The sequence below is a fragment of the Sminthopsis crassicaudata genome, chromosome 3 (assembly GCF_048593235.1).
Source record: "Sminthopsis crassicaudata isolate SCR6 chromosome 3, ASM4859323v1, whole genome shotgun sequence".
NCBI classification, from domain to species: Eukaryota; Metazoa; Chordata; class Mammalia; order Dasyuromorphia; family Dasyuridae; genus Sminthopsis; species Sminthopsis crassicaudata.
Window position 1 is genome coordinate 475744709 of NC_133619.1, and position 21000 is coordinate 475765708.

At 36.4% G+C, this 21000-nt stretch overlaps 1 protein-coding gene across 5 annotated transcripts in view; it reads right to left on the minus strand.

The window, feature by feature from the left end:
- Positions 1-19750, minus strand: part of USPL1 (ubiquitin specific peptidase like 1) — a 35408-nt gene extending 15658 nt beyond the window's left edge. The window contains exons 1-6 of one of the 5 annotated variants that reach the window (XM_074303545.1): positions 19552-19733; positions 17449-17622; positions 16817-16945; positions 14894-15548; positions 3609-3722; positions 309-438 (exon numbers count right to left, since the gene is read on the minus strand). In XM_074303545.1, coding sequence (XP_074159646.1) covers positions 309-438; positions 3609-3722; positions 14894-15548; positions 16817-16945; positions 17449-17547 — 1127 coding nt within the window. In that variant the 5' untranslated portion in view covers positions 17548-17622; positions 19552-19733. Of the gene's footprint in view, positions 1-308; positions 439-3608; positions 3723-14893; positions 15549-16816; positions 16946-17448; positions 17651-19382 lie in introns of those variants that run through there. The other 4 variants (XM_074303547.1, XM_074303548.1, XM_074303549.1 and 1 more) reach the window with 4 other exon arrangements.
- Between the last annotated feature and the right edge of the window lie 1250 nt (positions 19751-21000).

A 21000-nucleotide genomic window follows, 5' to 3' on the forward strand; every position in this document is an offset into this window, starting at 1 on the left:
AGCCAAGGAGACTATAAGCACTAGATAGTTTGTTTTCCTTTTTAAACATTTGCCAATCTAAACTATTATATATAGGGTACTAAATTATCCTATTCCCCTATTCCCATACCCACCCCCTCAAAAAAAAAATCCACAGGGTACCCCTTGATTGTTCAATTTGCAGGGAGCAAATTTAGACACAAGCACACAACTGGAACAACTGAAACTATTAGATTATTTATTCAAGCAAAGACTTTTCAAATTCTGTGTGCCTGCATATTTACAAAATTTTAATATTTAAAAAAATAATTTTAATGAAAATATCTAACCTTTGTTGATATTTGTTTCCACACTGAGAACACTCAAAGTTCCACGAAAAAGATGACATGAAGAGTGTTTCAATGAGAGGTTCCATTTGTAGAAGCAAGGGAAATGCAAACACAGGACTTTCCATATTACCTTTAAAAAAGGGGGGAAAAAGTGCTTTTGTGATAGATTTTTAAACATAAACAAGAAACAATCAAGAATATGAGTTATTTTACTTACTAATACAACTGCCATCTGCTAAATAATGGTTGCATACCTAATTTTAAATTGGAAAAAATTTATAACCCCTCTCCCCCACCACTCTCACAATTTTTAAGCTAAAGGTTCCATCTTTTCCCCCGCCTGTCCTCTCCTCAACCCAAGACTATTATGACAACTTATTTTAAAAGCATAAATCAAGTAGGGGGACAAGAAAAAGAAAAGTAGGAAAAAGAATGGAAGGAAAAGGAAAAGGACTATTTTTCTCTAATGAATTAAAGAAAACCTAAGAAATTAGGTTCCAAACTTGATCCTAGACTATTACAAGTTTTTTTTGTTTAGTCATAAATGATTTTAGCTAAAGATCTTGAAATAATTTGTGAAAAAGAAACCTGGAATTTGAGAACTAGAAATGACCTTAGTTCTAGTACTTTTACTCCTTATTTCATGTATTGAAGTTCAGACTTGTTAAATAACAAGCCCAAGACTACACAACTGGTTAATGGCAGAAATAGGAGTAAAACCTCACTCATGACTCCTAGTCACCCTGGCTAGAGTCTACTTCTTTCTCAGAAGAATTAATTTCAAGAATAATAGTGTTGTTAAAGATCACCAAATATGGCTATCTTTAAAAGAAAACTAACATAATTATTAAGCTTGGCCTTGAAGAAAAGAGGAAAAAATCCATCTACCACCTATCCTATTCTAAGCTGGGAAGCCTATTTATAGGTATGAAACATTGCATAGATTATCAGATTCCACTGATATGGAGAAGAATTTTGCTGCATATATTCATATATATATATATACACACATGTATGCATGTATGTGTTTGTGCATATCTATAAACGCTGCCTTCCAATTCTACAACCAATAAATCTCCCTTTTATACTCAACTCTCAAGCTCTAATGGGGGATAAAACATGCAAACAACTACACAATGAGATAGATAAAAGATACATTGGATAATCCAAAGAGGGAAGGCACAAACATCGCAGGAGATCAGGAAAGGTTTTGTGAAATGGGATTTTTCCCTGGGTTATGAAGGAAACCATGAGGTAGAGAGGAAGGAAAAGAATTCCAGACAAAGGGAACATACAGGGAAACGGCCTACAGTTTGGAAATAAAATATCATGAGGCAGAGAGAGAGAGGCTTGGAAAGACTGGACAAGAGAGATAACAAGGAAGATTGTAAAGAGGTTTAAACAATAAAGAAAGATTTTATATTTGATCCTGGAGGTAATAATGAGTCATTTTAGCTTACTGAGTAGAGATGACATAGTCAGACCTGAACTTTAAGAAGATCAGTTTGACACCTGAGTAGAAGATAGATTCAGTGGGAAGGGACTTGAAGCAGAGAAACGGCTACTGCAATAGCCTAGAAATGAAGCAATGACAGTGTCAAAGAAGAGAAAGAGGCATAAATGAAAGATGCTAAAAAAGCATGTTGGACAAAGGGTTTAGGAAATGAAAGATCAAGGACAACAACTACATTTTGAACCTGGGTCACTAGGAGTATAGCTTTTCAATAGTAATAGGGAATTTAGGAAGAAAGATGAGTTTAAGATACCCATAAGAAATCTACTTGAAGATAGGAGTCTGGAGATCTGAGAACCCATTATTCCCATTCTGCTCCTCAACTCCTTGAGTTACACATCACTGACTATATGATCTAAAATTGCTTGACTTTTATCTTTCAATATAAATTATATTTTAAAAAGAAATGGCAAACTATATTGATCAAACTAACTGAATAACTGATTGCTATCCCACACTAAGTTAAGTACAAATATAGCAAGTCCCTAGTTGTAGAGACTCAGACTTTAAGGAAGGCTAATGGTCAAAGAATGGAAACTAATGGTCAAAGAATGGAAACTAAAAGTCAAAAGTAATGGCTCTCAGCAGTAGGATTGGGACCATGAGTTGCCATTGCACTCTGAGGCTTGGTGAATTAAGAAGACCTAGTCTTCAAAAAATAAGATCCATCCTAGCCTGGACATAAACAATGAAGTATATTTAATGACACTGTATTAAATAGAATAATATATTAATTTAATAAATAACAAAATAATCACCACATATTATATAACATATATTATATGTAATAAATATTATAAGTAATAAAGAATAAATAAATTTAATATAATAGATTAATGTAATAATTTAATGTTATATATTAATCAGTGTGTTTAAATAGAATTAATATATTAATTTCATAATATATGATTTAATAAATAACATGATAATTATATAACATACTGTATGAATATTAAACATCATATATAAGAAATATTGTAATTAATGAATAATAAATAAATTTAATAAAGCAATTTAATGCATTAATTTAATATATTAAATCTCACAGAAATAGTAATAATATTTGTTATACTCCATCAATACTTTTACATATAAATATTTTTAGTGAAAACAAAAAGAAAAAACCTTTATCAAACTACATCTCATCCATTTTAAATTTCAATTTTTGTGCACATTATACATTTTATGGAAGAAATACATGAACATAACAAATACTAGTGTGTGCTTAAAATTTTTATCTGCTATAGGTTTGTGATTTTAAAAGTTTGAAGACCATTCACCTAAAGAAACTCAAAACTCTTCAACTAGTGAAAGGAACCAGGAGAACACTGAACACAGTAACAGCAACATTGTGAGATGATCAACTATGACAGTACAATGTTCCAACAGAATTCCAAATGACTCATGATGAAAAATGCCATCCACATTAAGAGAAAGAACTATGGAGTCTGAATACAGATCAAAGCATACTATTTTCACTTTTTTTTTCCTTTCTCATGATTTTAATTCTTTTTTTCTATTTCTTCTTTTACAACATGGCTAATGCAGAAATATATTTAGTTTTATTGTACATATATAACCTATTTCAGATTGCTTGGTGTCGTGGGGAGGGGGAGAAAAAAGAGGGAAGGAAAAAACTGGAACTCAAAATCATATAAAAATGAATGATGAAAAACTATCTTTACATGTAATTGGAAAAGAATAAAAATAAAGTACAGAAAGAAAAAGAAAAGAAAATGAAACCAACTACAAAAGACAGAACACTTCCATCATTGCAAATTACTTACCTAACTTACAACGAAGTTTTGGTTGAAGCTTAGCAAAAATTTTGTTTCTGACTTCGTTGAGATGAGTCTCAGCCTTTCGAAGTCTATCTGAAACATTGTTTATACAACTTTCATCTAAAAATAAAATTAAATGCAGAGTGTACATTAGCATTTTGTAAAATTCTTATTAATCTGTCTTTTCTATCAGCATTTTAGAGTCATTTAATAGTGGACAGAGAAACTCAAGAAAGAAATATCTCAGAAACAAACTAGCTGCCTGACATTGGGTACATTTAATTTTCTTGGTACCCTGAAACAATCATCCAAGAGTATAAATTGAAGAGAAGATACTATTAGCACTAGTTACAATCACATGTGATTCAGAACACTATTGAATGCAGCCCAAACCAGACCTAAATCTGGTTAAATGGGACATATTTCACAATATAAATAATAAACAAAAGTACAATAAAACATAACTTGCAGGGATCCTTATGTACCATTTAGTAATCAACATTTCTCTTGCCTCCTTATCCCATTATCAGAACACCAATTTTGGATTACTCGTGTCACCCACTTCATTCTATTCCTATGCTGCTGAATCAAGTTAAGGAAATCAGCACATATATGTACTTCTCACATTTTGCTGAACATTCACGTAAGTCAGGAAAGAAAAAAAAAGAGAAATGAAGAGAAAAGAAAAAACAGCAAAGCTCTATCTAGGACTTTCTTATCTTTTCTTTCTCTATTTTCTCATTTGATGATCTCATCAGCTCCCATTTATCATCAGGGTTCAACTATCTCTAGGCAGATAGCCAAGTACCTTACCTTCTTGGTCCTAAAACCCCTATTTTCATCTCTTTTATGCGTTTTCTAGCCCAAATAAAATGAAAACTCTTTGAGGGTAGTAGTTGTCTTTCTTTTTGCCCATATTCAAAGGGTTTGATGCAAAGAGAGCACTTATTTAATAAATACTTGTTGCCATGACTATCCAGATAAATCCCACAACTATGTGTATTTAATTCCAAAGGTTTGTCATTTCAGCATTATACTGGAATTTTCATTCTTCCTTATCTAACATATTCAATCAACTGCCAAATTCTGTCATTTCTATCTTATCACCCTCTCTCACATCCTAGTCCTTTCTCTCCACTGACAGTTATACTACCCAAACTAGTTCAGGCCCTCATCACAACAGCCTCCTACCTAGTCTCCTGTCCATCCTATGCATTGTTCCCAAATTGAATTTCTATAGATCTGACTATATGCCTTCCTATTTATAGGTGTGTGTGTGTGTGTGTGTGTGTGTGTGTGTGTGTGTATATATATACATATATATATATATATATATATACACACACACACACACACACACATATATGTAGATATATATACCTATATATAGGTATAATAAAAAATAAACTCCAGTTTAGCTTCTAAAACTCTATACAACCTGACTTTTACCTCTCTTTCAAGCCTCACTGGGCATTACTCTCTCCTTACACTCTAAAATATAACTGAGCTAGCTTTTCTCTCTTCTTCATAAACATCTGTGCTCAAAAAGCTACCTATGATCTCCTTTTTCCTGGTATGAACCATTCCCTTGTATCTAATTGTACTTACCTCTACCTTCTGTATGAAGCCTATCTGATGCCTACACCAAGTGTGAGTGCCTCTCTCAAAAAAAAAAAAACAACTTATATTTGAATACTTGATAATTATCTTTATTGATTTTAGTAACTTTATTAACTTTCCATTTATACAATAAATAATATACATATTTGTATTCTTCCACTAGAATGTAAGCTCAATGTAAGGACTGCTTCACTTTTTGTACTTGCATCTTCATTTCTTAACCAGTTTTAGTACATATTTAAGTAATTTTACAATATTTAAGTAATGCACTTAAATAGAACCCCAAACCCTTTTCCCTTTCTGAATTTCCCTAATACTTGCAAGGACATCAGGAACCTCCCAGTCACCCAGACTGGCAATCTTAATTTTATGTCATCCTTGACTCAAGTTACTCTCACCCCACATTTTGATTGGTTACCAAATCTTGTTTCTACTCATACTGCCACCACTTTAATTCGGGCTCTCATGTTTCACCTGAACTATTTCAACAGCATTCTAAATGGACTCACTGTTTCGTCTCTCTTTGTTCCAATCCACCTTCTTCCTAAAGATCAAGTATGACCAAGTCATCCACTGCTTCCAACCCACATCCTTGCCCTTTAAAAAATTCAAGGAGTTTCCTATTAACTTCTAGAATCAAATATGAACTGCCCCATTTGCTATTTAAAGCTCTTCCCAACCTGACTTTAGATTCTAATCTTACATCTTAACTCCCTTCCCTCTTCCTCACACTCTACAAACCCAACTGCATTGGCCTATTTGCTGTTCCACACAAGATACTTCATGTCCAACAACTCTTGGAATACTTTCATTTCAGTTTTATGAAAATTTAGGCATATCCTACCTTTTTGAGAAGACCCTTCCCAATCCCCACAGCTGCTAATATCTTTCCTTTTGAAATTATCTTCCACCTATTGTGAATATTTCTTGTATGTATCTAATATGTCTCCTTCATTAATAAGTGAGCTCCTTAAGAGCAGGGATCATTACTGCCTTTTTCTGTAATTCCAGTGTTAAGGCACAGTAATCAGTAAAGTGTTTAATAAATGTATGTTTCCTGCCAAGATGGCTACCTGAAACAGTAAAGCAATTCACCAGATCACTAATTAATAATGATGATGAACATGACAATGACAGCAATTGCTGGCATTTATGTACAACATTAAGATGGGAAAAGTGCTTTACAAGTATCTCATTTGATCCTCAAAACAACCATAAGAAATAAGTACTATTATTATCCCATTTTACAGATGTGGAAAATGAGGCAATTAGGTTAAATGTCCAGGGTCTCACAATTAGCGGCTGAAAGCAGGCCAGCAAAATCCTGAAATTCACGCCAGGCCAAGTAATGATTAAAAAAAAAAAAAAAAATCTAACAACAAACTACAGTAAGTGATCTCTTCCACTACATAAAAAGTCAGTCAGAATCCTGCTATTAATAAGAAAGGGGGAATTCTCAAGCACAGCCAAAGGTAAGACATAGAAAGACAGGATACATGCAGCTGTAATGATCCTCTGTGTCCACAAGGAAAGTAGAGAAAACCTCAGAGACATCAGACTCCCAAGGCATGGCCCTTATAAATCCTATGGAGAACCACCAGAGGCTACACTCAGGCACAGAACAGAACAGTCTAGGCTCATGAAGCTCTAAGAGCTTTTCCCTGCAACATCACAGAAGGCCTTAATGATCCAGCACTATGAACCTCAAAGATGTGGAGATACGAAACTAAAGGAGTGTAAGTTCACAAAAATTAGGAACTAACCACCTCTTCAAAAGTCCAACAGTAAGCAACAATCCTGCCACAAAGCTCCATTTAGGAATTCAATTTGAAGACAGAATTCATTGTTAACAAAATTTTAAAATAATTTTAATTAAAATTAAAATAATTTAAATTAAAATAATTTAAAATCTGTTTATTGTAAGCAGAAACTAAATTTTTTAAAAAGATTTTTCCACAAAAAGAACATGAATACCTAGAAGAAATGAAACAAGACAACAATGGAGAAAAAAAGTATTAGAATAGCTTAGAACAAAAAAAATAAAAATAAAAGAATATCTAAGATATCTAAACATAAAAAGCTGACTTGGAAAATAGATTAAGGAAAAATAATTTAAGAATCAATGGACTCACTGAAAATTATATTTAAAAATAAAAACAAAACTTGAATACTATATTTCAAGAAATCAAGAATGAAAATTGCCCAGATATGTTAGAACTGGAGAATAAAATAGAATACATTCATCAATTTCTGAAAGAAACCCCAAAAGAAAAATCTCAGAAGTATTATAGTTAAAATGCACAGCTTCTACTTCAAAGAAACACTCCTGGCAAGCAACCAGAAAGTTCAAGTACTAAAGAACTATACAGTATGGATTGTATTAAGACAAAATTTATTTAAGAAAACAGAGAAGGGCAGGTAGATGACATAATGGTTAGAGCATCAGCCATAAAGTCAGGAGGACTTGAGTTCAAATCTGGCTCAGACATTTAATACTTCCCAGCTATGTGATTCTAAGCAAGTCCCTTAACCCCAATTGCCTCAGCAAAAAAAACAAACAAGCTTCCCCCCGCCCCCCCAAAAAAAAAAAAAAAAACTAGTGATCCAGAGTGGAATTAGATTGGTTTTGGTTTAGTGTGGGTTTTGGTTTTTTGAGGGGGAGGGGAGGTGTAAAATGAGTGAGGAACCTTCATAGTCCAGTCAGAATGACTTGATTCCTCATACACTACACTCTATCTCTCATCTCCACACTTTGCATTGTATTTTGCCATGCATGGAACACAGTCCCTCCTAATACAGTCATGGCACTTAATAGACCCTTAATAAATGCTTTCTTTCGCACTTCTGATAAGAACACACCACAGATCCAATAGCCCAGGTTTAATGCCTCTGTATTTCTTTAATACAAAGGTTATGACTTCTTACTTTCCCTTGCCCACACATCTAATTTGCCAAATTCATAAAATCTCTGGTGTGCATGATTTCCTCACTACTCACATGGCTACCACCTTGGAAACCTAGCTCCAGATCTCATTACCTTTTGTTAGGATTACTAAGTGAGAACTGAGGTTGTCTGGATGGTGACAAGGTGAGAATTCAGGTTTTCTGGACAATTACAAGGTGAGAACTCAGGTTGACTTGATAGAGGGGGCAAGCTCATTGGCTGGGGTGGTTCTTCCCAGAAGCCCTTGCATTATCCCACGCCCATTCTCTGGGAGGATAAAAAGAGACAGCACTGGGCGCAGAGAGCAGATCGGCCTGGAGAAGGATAAGAGCTGGAGGAGATTCAGAGCCAGTATTCAAGAGAAAGACTCTGCATTGCATCAGGCTTGACGGGGCTCTCTGCAGGAAGGGAAGTCACTTCTAAGGACAAGAGTTAACAGCAACTACCTGGAGACAACGGTTCGTTACAGGAAGAAGAATCTGTCGGAGAGATTTGAGTAGACACAGCAGATCTCTTCCCAGAGAGCGATCCAGCAGCTTCTAGAGACGACAGCACGCTACAACCTTTCACCTAGATGTTGCAATGGCTTACCAATTATCTCCTTATCTCAAATCTTCCTACTTTGGTCTATCCTCTATAAAACCGTTAAAAGCAATTTTCTTTAACTAAAATCTAACCAAGTGACTCCCCTTCTCAAATTCCAATGGTTCTCTATTGTATTTAGGATACAAAACCCCACAATTTTGTCTGACTTTTAAAGTCCTTTACTAACATGATCCCATCCTATCTTTCCAGTCTCAACATAAATTACTCCCTCTTTTGAACTTCATGATCCAATGAACTTCTAGTTGTCCTTACACACCATCCCACTCTCCATGCTTTTGTATCACTCTTCCTCATGCCTATAATGCAGTTCTCCTAAAAATCACGTAGAATCCTTCAAGATGCAGCTCAAGAAACATCTTCTAAAGAAAGCCTTTCCTGATCCCCCAAATGCTATCGCCCTCTCTCGCTCCTGTTTTGGAAATACATGTCTCCCTTACATAAATTGATGCTAAATGATGTAAATAGAACCAGGAGTTCATTGTATCCAGCAAAAACAAGATTATGTGATGATCTACTGTGATGGATGTGAGTCTTTTCTCCCCCCCCCCCCCCCAGGCTGGGGTTAAGTGACTTGCTCAGGGTCACACAGCTAGGAAGTGTTAAGTGTCTGAGATCAAATTTGAACTCGGGTCCTCCTGAATTCAAGGCTGGTGCTCTATCCACTGGACCACCTAGCTGCCCCTGGATGTGAATCTTTTCAACAATGAGGTGATTCAAGGCAATTCTAATAGACTCATGATGGAAAGAGCCATCCAATTCAGAGAACTATGGAGATTGAATATGGATCAAAGTGTATTTTCAGTTTTATTGCTGTTGTTGCTTAATTTTTTTTTCACCTTTTGATCTGATTTTTCTTGTGCAGCATGACAAATACAGAAATGTTTAAAAAAAATGTATATGTTTATCCTATATTGGATTGCTTGCTGTCTAGGGGAGGAGAGGAGGAAGAAAAATTTGGAATACAAGGTTTTGTGAAAGTGAACACTGAAAACTATCTGCATGTATTTGGAAAAATAAAAAGCTACTAATAAATAAGCTTGAGAGGTTCTCTTTTTATGGTAGCAAAGAACTGGAAATTGAGGGGATATCCATTTATTGGGGAATGGTTGAACAAGATGTGGTATATGATAGCACTGAAATACTAGTACATGCTAAGAAATGATAAGAAGAATACTTTTAGAAAAAGATGGAAACATTTATGTGAAGTGATGAAAAGTGAAGTAAGCAGGACCAGAAGAACATTGTACATAGTCACAGTAATAGTATATATTATCAACTTAATGAATTTTCAATGATAAAATGATCCTAGACAGTTCCAAAGAACTATGATGAAAAATGCTATCTACTTCCAGAGAAAGAACTGATAGAGTCTGAAGGCAATTTGAAGCATACTATTTCTTCATGTTGTTTTTTTTTATCTGTACTCTTTTACAACATGACTAATATGGAAGTGATTTGCATGATTCCACAAGTATAACCTGTATCAAATTGCTTACTGTCTCAAAAATAAGAGAAGGAAAAAGGGAGACAATTTGGAGTTTTAAAAAATGCTAAAAAATTTTTTTACATGTAGTTGGGAAAAATATTATTTTTTAAAATGCTTATTGATTGAAATAATTGGTTTCAAATCTTTTCCTTTCACCTCAAATCCTTCTATAGTCTCATACTACCCCCTCACTCTCTAACCACCTCACCACCTATATCACAAAGAAAATGGAAGCTATCTATCCCATCCTCTCTGTGTCTCTTCACCTCTGCTTTCTCCTTCTTTCCAGTCTAAGAAAAATAATTACTTTTCCTTCTTAAGGGCACAGATCTAGAGCTGAAAGGGGACATCAGAAGCCAGCTCATCCTACCCTCCCTCATTTTACAGATGAGAAAATGAGGTTCTATGGACAACATTAAGTGACCTGTTACAACCTCTGACTCCACAGCCAATCAATCAATCCTCTTTTCTACTCATTACCTTTATTATCTCCTCCAGAAGGTTGGCATGGCTCCTGCTCCTCTCCCCTTTCCATGTCTGACTGTCTTTCACACACACTTTAACTATATTCCTGAGTCCTTTTTGTGCTGCCTATGAAATACTAAGGCTACCACCATGCTTTAAAAACAAAAACACTTCCCTTGACTGTAATCCTCTCCCCTACATATGATCATCCTATATTTCTGTTCCCTTTTAGAGCCAATTCCTAGAAAGATGCTAACAAGCTACCTCCATCTACTTCCTGATCAACCCCCTCACCTAACAACCCTCTGCAACTTATTTCACCACTCAGATCATTAATAAACCCAATGTAAATTCAATGATCTTTCCCTCGGTTGTCTTTCTGACAGGTTTTGATATTGCTGATGACTTCTCTCTAAATTCTCTTTTCCCTAAGTTTCTCCTGGCTACTTATTATTTTCCATTGATAGACTATCATCCATTTCCTACCCTTTCAATATATATGCTCTTTAACACTAACACACACACATGCACGCACAATGACTTACTTATTGTTGTTGTTCAGTCACTTTTCAGTTGTATCCAATTCTCATGACTACATGTGGAGTTTTGTGGGAAAGATAGTAGAGTAGTTTGCTATTTCCTTCTCTAGTTTATTTTGCAGATGAGGAAACCGAAACAAACAGGGTTAAAGTGACTTGCCCAGGGTCACACAGCTAGTAAGTTGTCTGTGGCTGGATTTGCACTGCCCTCTAATGTCTCAGTACTGTACCACCAATTGCTTACTAAACATTACCTCCTGGATGTCCATAGAGAAAATGGAACTTTTCACCTTTCCCTGAAACTTTCCCCTCTAGATAGAAATATGTTTAAAAGGAATGTCCATGTATAAACTATATCAGATTGCTTAATGTCTTGGGGAGGAGGGAAATAAGAGAGAGAGAAAATATTTAGAACATAAAATCTTACACAAATGAATGTTGAAAATGATCTTTATATGTATTTGGAATAATAAAATACTATTGAGGAAACAAAAAACAAAAAAACTGTCCCTTTTCCAAACTTTCCTATTCCTACTGAATATATTATCATCTTGAATAATCCTTGACCCTCTTTCTTATCCCATTATATTCAATCAGTTGCTAAATCCTGACTACATTCTTCTCCCACAACATCTTTCACATTTATTCCCCTCTCTCTATTTACACTGCTATCCTACCTCAAACTGTCATCATCTTTCCAGAACTATTACAAGTGCCTTCTTCCAATCTCTTTTCCATGCTAAAGGTTCTCAATGTAAGGTCTAGGGACCACTGGGGGTTCCTGAGATCCTTTTTCATGAGGCCCAAATTATTTTCAAAATATTAAGCCATTTAAATTTTGAATATTTAAATATCAATGGATATAAACAAAAACCCTTGGGGGAGAAGAACTGCTATAATTAGAGAATATAAAGGGAATATCTTTAGAAAGAGAAAATCTACTTTCCCTTCTCTTTCTTTTTTTTTCCTCTGAGGTTAAGTGACTTGCCCAGGGTCACACAGCTAGGAAGTATTAAATGTTTGAGACCAGATTTGAACTCGGGTCCTCCTGAATTCAGGGCTGGTGCTCTATCTACTGCACCATCTAGCTGCCCCCTATAAAGGAAATATAAAGAGAATATAAAGTCTGAGAGCCACTGCTCTACATTTCAAGTAAAAAAAAAACAAAACAAAAAAAAAAAACTTTGGACTTCTATATTAAAAAACCTTCAATTACAATTACCTATGCTAGATTATTAACTCCAAGTCACATACAATAATATTCTGTTAATGGAGTCCAAACCCAAACTATAAATAACTTGTAAAGTCATTTGGAATTATCCAAGAAAAGTCACCTAAGTGTTATCACCCTTTGATCTAGAGAACTCTCTACTGAGAATGTCCCAAGGTCAAAAAGACAGGAAAAAACAAAACAAAACAAAACACCACATCCATATACTTGAATATGCACAAAGATACTTTTTTGTAATAAAAACAGAAAGTGGTAACAAGTAAGTTCCCATCAATTAGGAAACAAACTTTGACATATGAATATCATGGAATAGTATTGTATCATAAGAAATAAGGAACTCAGAGAAACAAGAGAAGACGTAAGAATTGATGCACGCTATAATGAGCAGAATAAAACAACATACACGATGACTACAATAATACAGACCAAAAACATTAAAATAAGGCCAAAGGATAAATAATTGTGACAACTAATCCCGCCCCTGGAGAGAGGTAAATAAACATCTCCCTTCTCTACACTCCAGTAGGAGACTAAGAGTAGAGAATGTGTGTGTATGGGTGGGTGGGTGTATAGTCATCCTGTTGGTTTTCCTTACTGTTTTCTTTGCTATAAAAGGAAAACCCATTCAGATGCAACTAAGATATAAAAATAAAAGGCAACTGGCACATTTAAAAAAAAAGTAAAAGGCATATACAAAACATTCTTAACAATTATGAACACCTTAGTACTAGCTCTCAAGGTCTCCTAGTTACTTTCCAACTATATTTCACATCATTTCCTTTTGTGCACTCTTAAATTATAGCTAAATTGAACTATTAACTATTTCCCATATTTGACATTTTACCTCCTGTTCATGTACTTGGAATAAGCTGTTTTCCATAATTAGAAAGCATTCCCTCTTGACCAGAACTAGACCAGAAACCAAACACTGGAAATTTAATTCTTTCATGCCTGAAACTCCCACCCTGAGGCCTTTTTTTGCAGACTGGGACACTCAGTCATCTATTACATCTAGAATCAGCTCCCAACATACTTTCTTTCACCCACTGGCTACCTTTTCACTAATTCTCTTTATACTATTGCTTATTGCAGAAGATTTAACAGTATCTAGGCCAAATTGAAAAAGACAGGGAAAAAAATTTAAAAAAAGAAAAAGACACAAAGACAAGGAAAGACTGATAAGGTCAAAGGGAAATCAAAATGATTATAAAGAGATCGATAAATGAAGGAATGTAATTATAAGAAGAAAAAAAAGAAATTCAGTTCCAATCTAACTATGCAACAGATATGATATTTCCATAAAGAGCAAAAAAACCATATCTTCTAAAGAAAGTTGTCATTTACAATCTAGGAAACACTGAAGAAAATAGAACAATACTAGAGTAAAAATGAGGAATACTGTTACAGCACTCAGCAGTCAAATCTGAAGAAGCAGCTACCACCCACTCTCAAAGAAAAGACTAAATAAAGAAGATAAGACTAGTGCTAGGGCAAAGGAGAGGAATACAGTTCTTTTCTGTTGCTTCTAACAGGAAGAGATGCATGACACTTGTAGATTCAGAAAAAGTAGATTTTTCTTTAAGTTCAAAGAAAAGTTAAGGATCACATGAACAAAGATCCCAAAAGAATCCTTTTGGGGGAAAGTGAATATAAAGGCTCTTTAAAATGTAATGTTGACTATAACAATTTCAACGCCAATCAGGAAGAAATGATGGAGGAATCTAGGTAGAGAAGCACAATGATAAAAAGATTTTAAAGAGTAAGTATTTTGATGCAGGGAGAAAATACTTAATCCTGGACTTCTAGAGTAAGATTGAATTTGCCACTTATTAATCATATAAACATAGATGAGTCAAAATTTCTCCAAATGTTAGTTTACTCTTAGGCAGAAAAGAATATTTGCCCTATTTCCCATAGTTCTTGTGAAGAAAACATTTATTGAAATATTGAAATAATATAAATGTAAATTATTATCACCAAAAACAGAGGAAGGACATATTATAACCCAGGACAAATACAAAAAAATGTTAAAAAATGTCAGCAAAATTGGATTAGGATAAGCAAAAGCTTGAAACAAAAAGGGCTTTAAGTATTCAAAAAATGAAAAGGAAAGAAAAAAAAACAGGGCCAGGGATTAGGAAAGATCATACAATACTAACAGAAGACAAAAAAGTTAGAATCACTCAATTTCTATTATTTCTTCTGTCTTTACCACCAGGAAAAACATACCTTTAACTTTACAGGACAGAACAAATATTGTGAAAAGTAAAGTGATGTCCAAGAAAAAGAAAAGTCATCTGTTAAATGAATGGTAATTGGTATACTTAACTCTTCTTCATAATCTATGCAACTATCATCATTATTACAATAACTTAAAACTAAAAGAACATAGTTACCAACCTTTAGCACCATTCAAATGATGAGCAGTCAAAAGCAGGCTTGCCTGGTTATATTTTGTATACAACTGCTGGAAAATAGATTCTTCTTTAAGACATAGTTCTGTCACAGCTTTTTTTAACCCTTCCAAATGCACTAATGCTGATAGAATACAGTCTAACCAACAGAGAGCATATGCATTTCTCCACTGAAGACATGTAGATTCAGCAAATGGCAAACTTTTGTCCTCCAGTAGGATTTCTAATTTACTTGCATCCACTTCAGGCTTTGGAACACTCTCAGTCTGGGAGCCAACAATCAAAGGAAGTTCTTCAGTTATCTGGTCTGCAATTTCAGCTTCCAAAATCACACTCTGCTGCAAAGATTCAGGTGCCCTGTTTGGGTTCTGCTGCCAGTCTTGTAACATAACAGATAAATCTGATGAAGTTCTATATAAATTATATTCATCATATCTGTGAGTAACCTCACTGTTCACAGTATGTTCACTGTCAAAGAAAGTGTTGCTTCCATTTTCCTTTGAATTTGGTTCCAAAGATGAAGCAACACTGTTACTTTCCAAGATCTTCCTCTTTAGCTGTTTAGAGGGAGGTTGATAATTTTCCAAATCAATAGGAACTATTATGTTATCCAGTGACTTATAACCCAATGGATAAATGCACTAAAAGGAAAAAAGAATCAAAAAAAGATGAAAACTGCAAAACGAAGTTACAAAATTTAATGTTATTTTATTCAGTAATAGAGAAGAGGATAAACTTTCTGATTTTAAATAGCTAATATAAAGATAATACAAAAAGTAGTCAAATGTTTTTTAAAAATCTTATATAATAGCAATACTCTCTTGGGAGTTAGAGGATGGGGTTAAAAAAAACTAAATCTGCAGACCAAAAGAGTACTCCATAAAAAGGAAATGAAAAAATCCCTGATTTCTTCAGTGTAAGAGTACTCAACTGAGTTTTCTCCCTCCCTCTCTCTCTCTCATCCTTATCTATGCTTTTCCCATCATGCCAGAGGCCTTCATCTTTCTCTTCTATTCTCTCAGATATACTAACTATACTTAATCTGTCTACTTGTCTCTCATTTTTGATATATAATCAGACCACCTCTTTTTCTGGTGATACATGTCTTTGATAATGTGTTTCATACATTTTCTAGAGCATATATTAACTCTGGTTACATGCTATAAGCAATCCATATCCACATCAATTATTTTTCCATTGCCTTCAAATACATTTAACTTATTTTCTATCTTGATAGGGTGAATAATTTTGCTCCAATTTTAACAATCCTTATCAATTTCAATAAAACACGAATAAAATTATTTTTAAAATTCCTCAGCATGATTAGCCTGCTCTTAAAATATGTGGTACATAGCTGACAAAAAAAAAAAAATAATATGATTCAGAATAAATTTTTAATAGAACAAAAATTTATAAAATATTTGCTTGTAAAAAATAAGATTTTTCTCTCCTACAGGTTCACTATCTTAGGAGTTCTCTTTCATCCAGTTTATTAATAGTTTCTGGAATGTAAGCATGTAAATATTACTATCATTTCACAGAAAACATGTTGTTGTTGTTTTTTCTTTCACTGGAGAACTAGAAACAAATGTCCCTGATTTGGTAAACTACTACAAATTACTAAAATATAATATAATAATTACTATAAATTAAATAATTTACTATAATTATAAATTACTCTCATGGATGTTCCTGAAAATCATTCAGAAATTTAAGGGTTAGTATCAAAATTACTTATAAAAAATATTTATTTTGTATCTTTGTATTCCCAGTAAATTGTACAATATCTGGGACACAGTTAATAATGCTGACTGAGTAGTTGAGAAAAGTTCAAAAAATGTAGGTTACCTATGGATTCTAATGAAATACAAGAGTTCTCCTAGCAAAACCCTAAAAATTAATTCATTACCTGCGGATCTTCACACAAAGAGATAGATTCTTGAAAACTGATTCGATAAGACTTTAAAATTTTGATCTTTCCTTTCTCTCTACAGGCTGGACAATACCCATCTGGTGTAATTTTAGCTGAATCGCACTTCTGAGAAAGAAATAAAACAAGGTAAAATGTATGTATTCCCATATACTATCAAAGAGAAGTGAAAATACATTAGAAAATATTTTCAATTATCACACTAACAATTATGCTAGCAATAGTTTTTTATGACAAATAAAAGAAATACATATATGGATTTAAAATTTAAATTGTTGTTCAAAAAAGAATGTCACTAGTTTTAAAAGGTTTCTATATTTAAAAAGCATCATTTTTATTTGCTAAGAAAAAGTGATTATCAACAATGAACAGATTCCATGATTTTTAAGGTAAACCATAAATTTGTGAGGCTAAACTAAGCACTTTCTTATGTCAATAAAACAGAGGTAAATATATGAAAATAATCTTTCGCCATTGCCATAAGATTTCCGTGGAAAGCATAATTTATAGAAAAAAAAGTTATTTGGTAAAAATAAAAACCAAATTAGTTAATGGATCAAAAACAGAAGAAAAAAACAACTTTGCACAGAGTGGAAAACAAGCTCACTGACTTTTCCCAAATACCCCACCATGTGGAGTGTAGATATCCCTATACCAGTGTCTTGTCCAATCACTGGCAAACCATTTCCAATCTTCTGGGAATCCATCATTCCGAGTCATTGGCTAATTTATGTAACTTGTCAATATGTCCTTAGTCAATATCACTAAGGATTTTTCAATGAACCCTGGAAAAAAAAAAGTCAACAGGCAGTTAAGTCAAAATCCAATTAACTTTTAGAAAAGCCATTTAATTTTAGAAAAAGTCTGTGTTAAGTATATGTTGAAAATTAAGTAATATTTGGAGATAAAAATGTCTGTGAAATTATTATCCAAATCACAAATTGAAAAATGTATTGTATTAAAACTGACACTTATCTTTTACATTCATTTGTTAATTAGTCATACAAATTTTTTGTTGTGGGACTGGGGCAAAATCTTCTTCCTGCCCCTCAGATTCATTTCCAACAGCATACATCCTAAATAGTATTTAATCTAAAAAGAGCTTTATAATTTAGCAAAAAAGCAAGCTATATTTAATGGAGTTTGGAGATAAGATACTTTAATTCCAGTAATAAATTGAAATGAGTATTCTGGAATTATTCTGGGAACATGTTTTAACTGTTTTCAATTTCTAAAGGGGGAGGAAATGCATAGAGCATTTGTTCCCCCTACCATGATTGTCATAAGATTTCCTCAGGTTTAATAATATTTTTTTCTGACAAGAATGAAATATTTAGGGTTTTTTTTTTGGGGGGGGGTTGTCTATGTGTGTTGAATAACCTATATAAATTATATGAGAAACAGAAATACAAATAATACAAATTTTATGCAGAGAAGTTAGAGAATCCCAAGGTTCCCTGCTAACCCTTAGGCAGTTGTCAAATGCTGAAAAGCATTGTTCCAGGGGTACCCTAAAAATCTCTTGGGTAGAAAAAATTTCAGTAGTATACATGCTAAAATAAGTCATTGTCAAAGTAGTTTTAACCCAAATTTTTAGCATCTTACACTTAAGGAAATCACTTTGTCCTTAATCTGAATCTAAATAACACTCTTCCCTCCACTCACCCACTCATCCCAAGCCAGCTCAGTTCAATATATTTCCTTGCAATGTTTCAGATAATTCAAACTCTATGGGAATAAAGTAAATTTCTGAACAGTATTTAAACTGATTTACAATTCCCGAAGACCTATCCTTAGACATTAATTTTTGAAGAAAACGGTCCTGTCTACCTTGAAAAGAATACCTTCTTTAATGTAACAATCTATTTATCCGCTAAATCTAAAGTAATTTTATTTTTCTTGACTATCCCCCTCCTCCTAACAAAAGCTATAAACTAGTAATGGGCTGAATAACTAACAGACAATCTTGAATGGAGACCCCTGAGCATCTCAGAACCACTCAAGCTAATAGTTAGACATTTTAAAGTAACGCTCTCGGTAGCGCTGGGTAGGTGTTTATCACCTGGAGACACAGCGATCGCGTCAGTAGGTTTTTATCCCAGGCTAAGCCTGGGCTGGACGGCTGGCTGCATTATTTAATGCAAACAGATCGAAATCACCCCAGCAAAGACTACTGACTTTACATATATTTATAAGGAGAGATGGGTCAAGCTCCTCCGGGTCAGTCCTCTCCCAACCTCCAGGCCGGACTGACGAGACCCAGCTCCGGTCCCCGCCCGCCACCCTCGGCGGGGCCCGCAGTGTCATCCCGTGTGGCCCCACGGACCAGACCTGAGGGCACTGGGGGTGTCTCCGCTCCCGGTACGAGATGTGGAAGAGGGCGCCTCAGCTCGGAGGCGAGTCCGGAGCGGAGCCCCAAAGCCCAAGAATACGCCCCACCTCCCACGGCCCAGAGGCAGCCCGCGGGGAGCCTACGTGGGGGAGGGAGCGGCGGCATTACCCGCCTCGGGGAAGAACACAACTCTGGTTTCTCTTCAGGATTTACCTCTCGAGTCCCAAATCAGTCCCTGTGCCCCACCTGAGCCTCCCTCAGCCCCTCCACGATCCAGGCTTCAGTCCGGGGCGCGCTCCACCACACAGTCAGGAGGTCGCCCCCCGCCTTCCCCTCCCCACCCATCCAAACAAGGACAAACAGCCCCCCGCAGTCCCCTCACCTGATGCTCGTGCCCGCCTCGCGCGCACCGGGACCATTCCCACGCCGGCTCCGGCTCCGGCTCTGGCTCAGCCTCCAGCTCGAGCGTCGCGCGGCCTCATGAAACGTTCAACTCACGTTTCTCCCCCTGAGCCGCTCCTCCTCCAGGAGGAGAGCTTCTTCCTGCTCGTGTCCCCGGCAAATGGTTCCCTCTCGGCCCCCCCACGCTCACGGAATTTTGTTCCGGCCCCAGCAAGCCTAGCCGCAGGGGGGGTGGGGCAGAAGCATGGAGAGATCACTAGAGCACTTCCGGCGGGACTGCGCCTGGGGGCGGAGCCGATGGTGGAAGAGTCCGACGCCCTGTGTGGGCGTCCGGCAGAGAGAGTGTTGTCGCCGGAATCTGCTGGAAATAACGCTAACTCGGCCGAGGAGGCGGGAGTCGCAGAGAGTGATTAGAGCCGCTGCGCAGCCCGCGGCGGAGGGATTATGTAGTCCTAGAAAAGAGGCGGCGCCTACTCTTCCGCCCTAGGGCCTAGAGTTTTGTTGTTGGGTTTTGGTTTTTGTTTTCTGGCGACCCTTGACCCCGCCCATCGGGATGCTTGGGAGCCTGGTTGCAGGGAAAATCGGGCCTATGGTTTGCACACTGCAGCCGCATAAGGCCTACTCCGGGTATACACTGAGGCGTGCCATGGCCGGAGACCTCGAGGTTCCGAGACCCTGCCCTCCCCACCCCCACGCTTCTGATCTGGCCGTCCTCCGCATACCCCCCTTCCCGGCGAGCTTTGCGACGGCTCCCGGCAAACCCAGAACCCCGGCGTCCCGGCTCCGAGCTCGGGGAGGACTGGGACTGCGAGAGCGCGTCTGCCCTCAGCCCCCGATTCCACTGAGCCGACCGGGCTCAGTTGGTGACCAGTTCTCCCTCCTGCGGAAGGGCACTGCTCCCAAGCAGGCCTGCACCGTTCGGAAGCTGCGTCCCTTAGTCCTCTCTGCAGGACCTCCCGCGTGCCTTCCGTGGGAGAGCAAGTTGGGGTTTCCTCCCTTTGGTGACCTTGTGGTGCTAGTTTAATAGACCTAGAAACTTCCCGATCGGCTTTGGGAACTGGTTTGTTGTTTTTGTAAGCTCTTCGTGAACTGAAAGGTCCTATAACTTGTGGAATAAAATTTCTTAGCCATTTTTGTGTCAAGGACCTTTTGTCAGCCTCTAGGCCCCTCTTCAGAACCATGCTTTTAACAGCCTGTCCGTACAGAGGTGTATAGTTGTACCGATAAGCCATCCCCCGCAAATGCAGGGCCTTCCCTCTGGTTTATTTTCAATTTATCCTTGTTGTATAGCTTGTTTATACACAGTTGGTATGGGTATGACTCAGCTTCAGAGCAAGGGGCATTGTCCCCAAGACTTCTCGCAGTTCCTTGGTCCGATGTAGACTCTTAGGAAATCTCTGTTGCTTGATTACAATTAATCAAAACATTT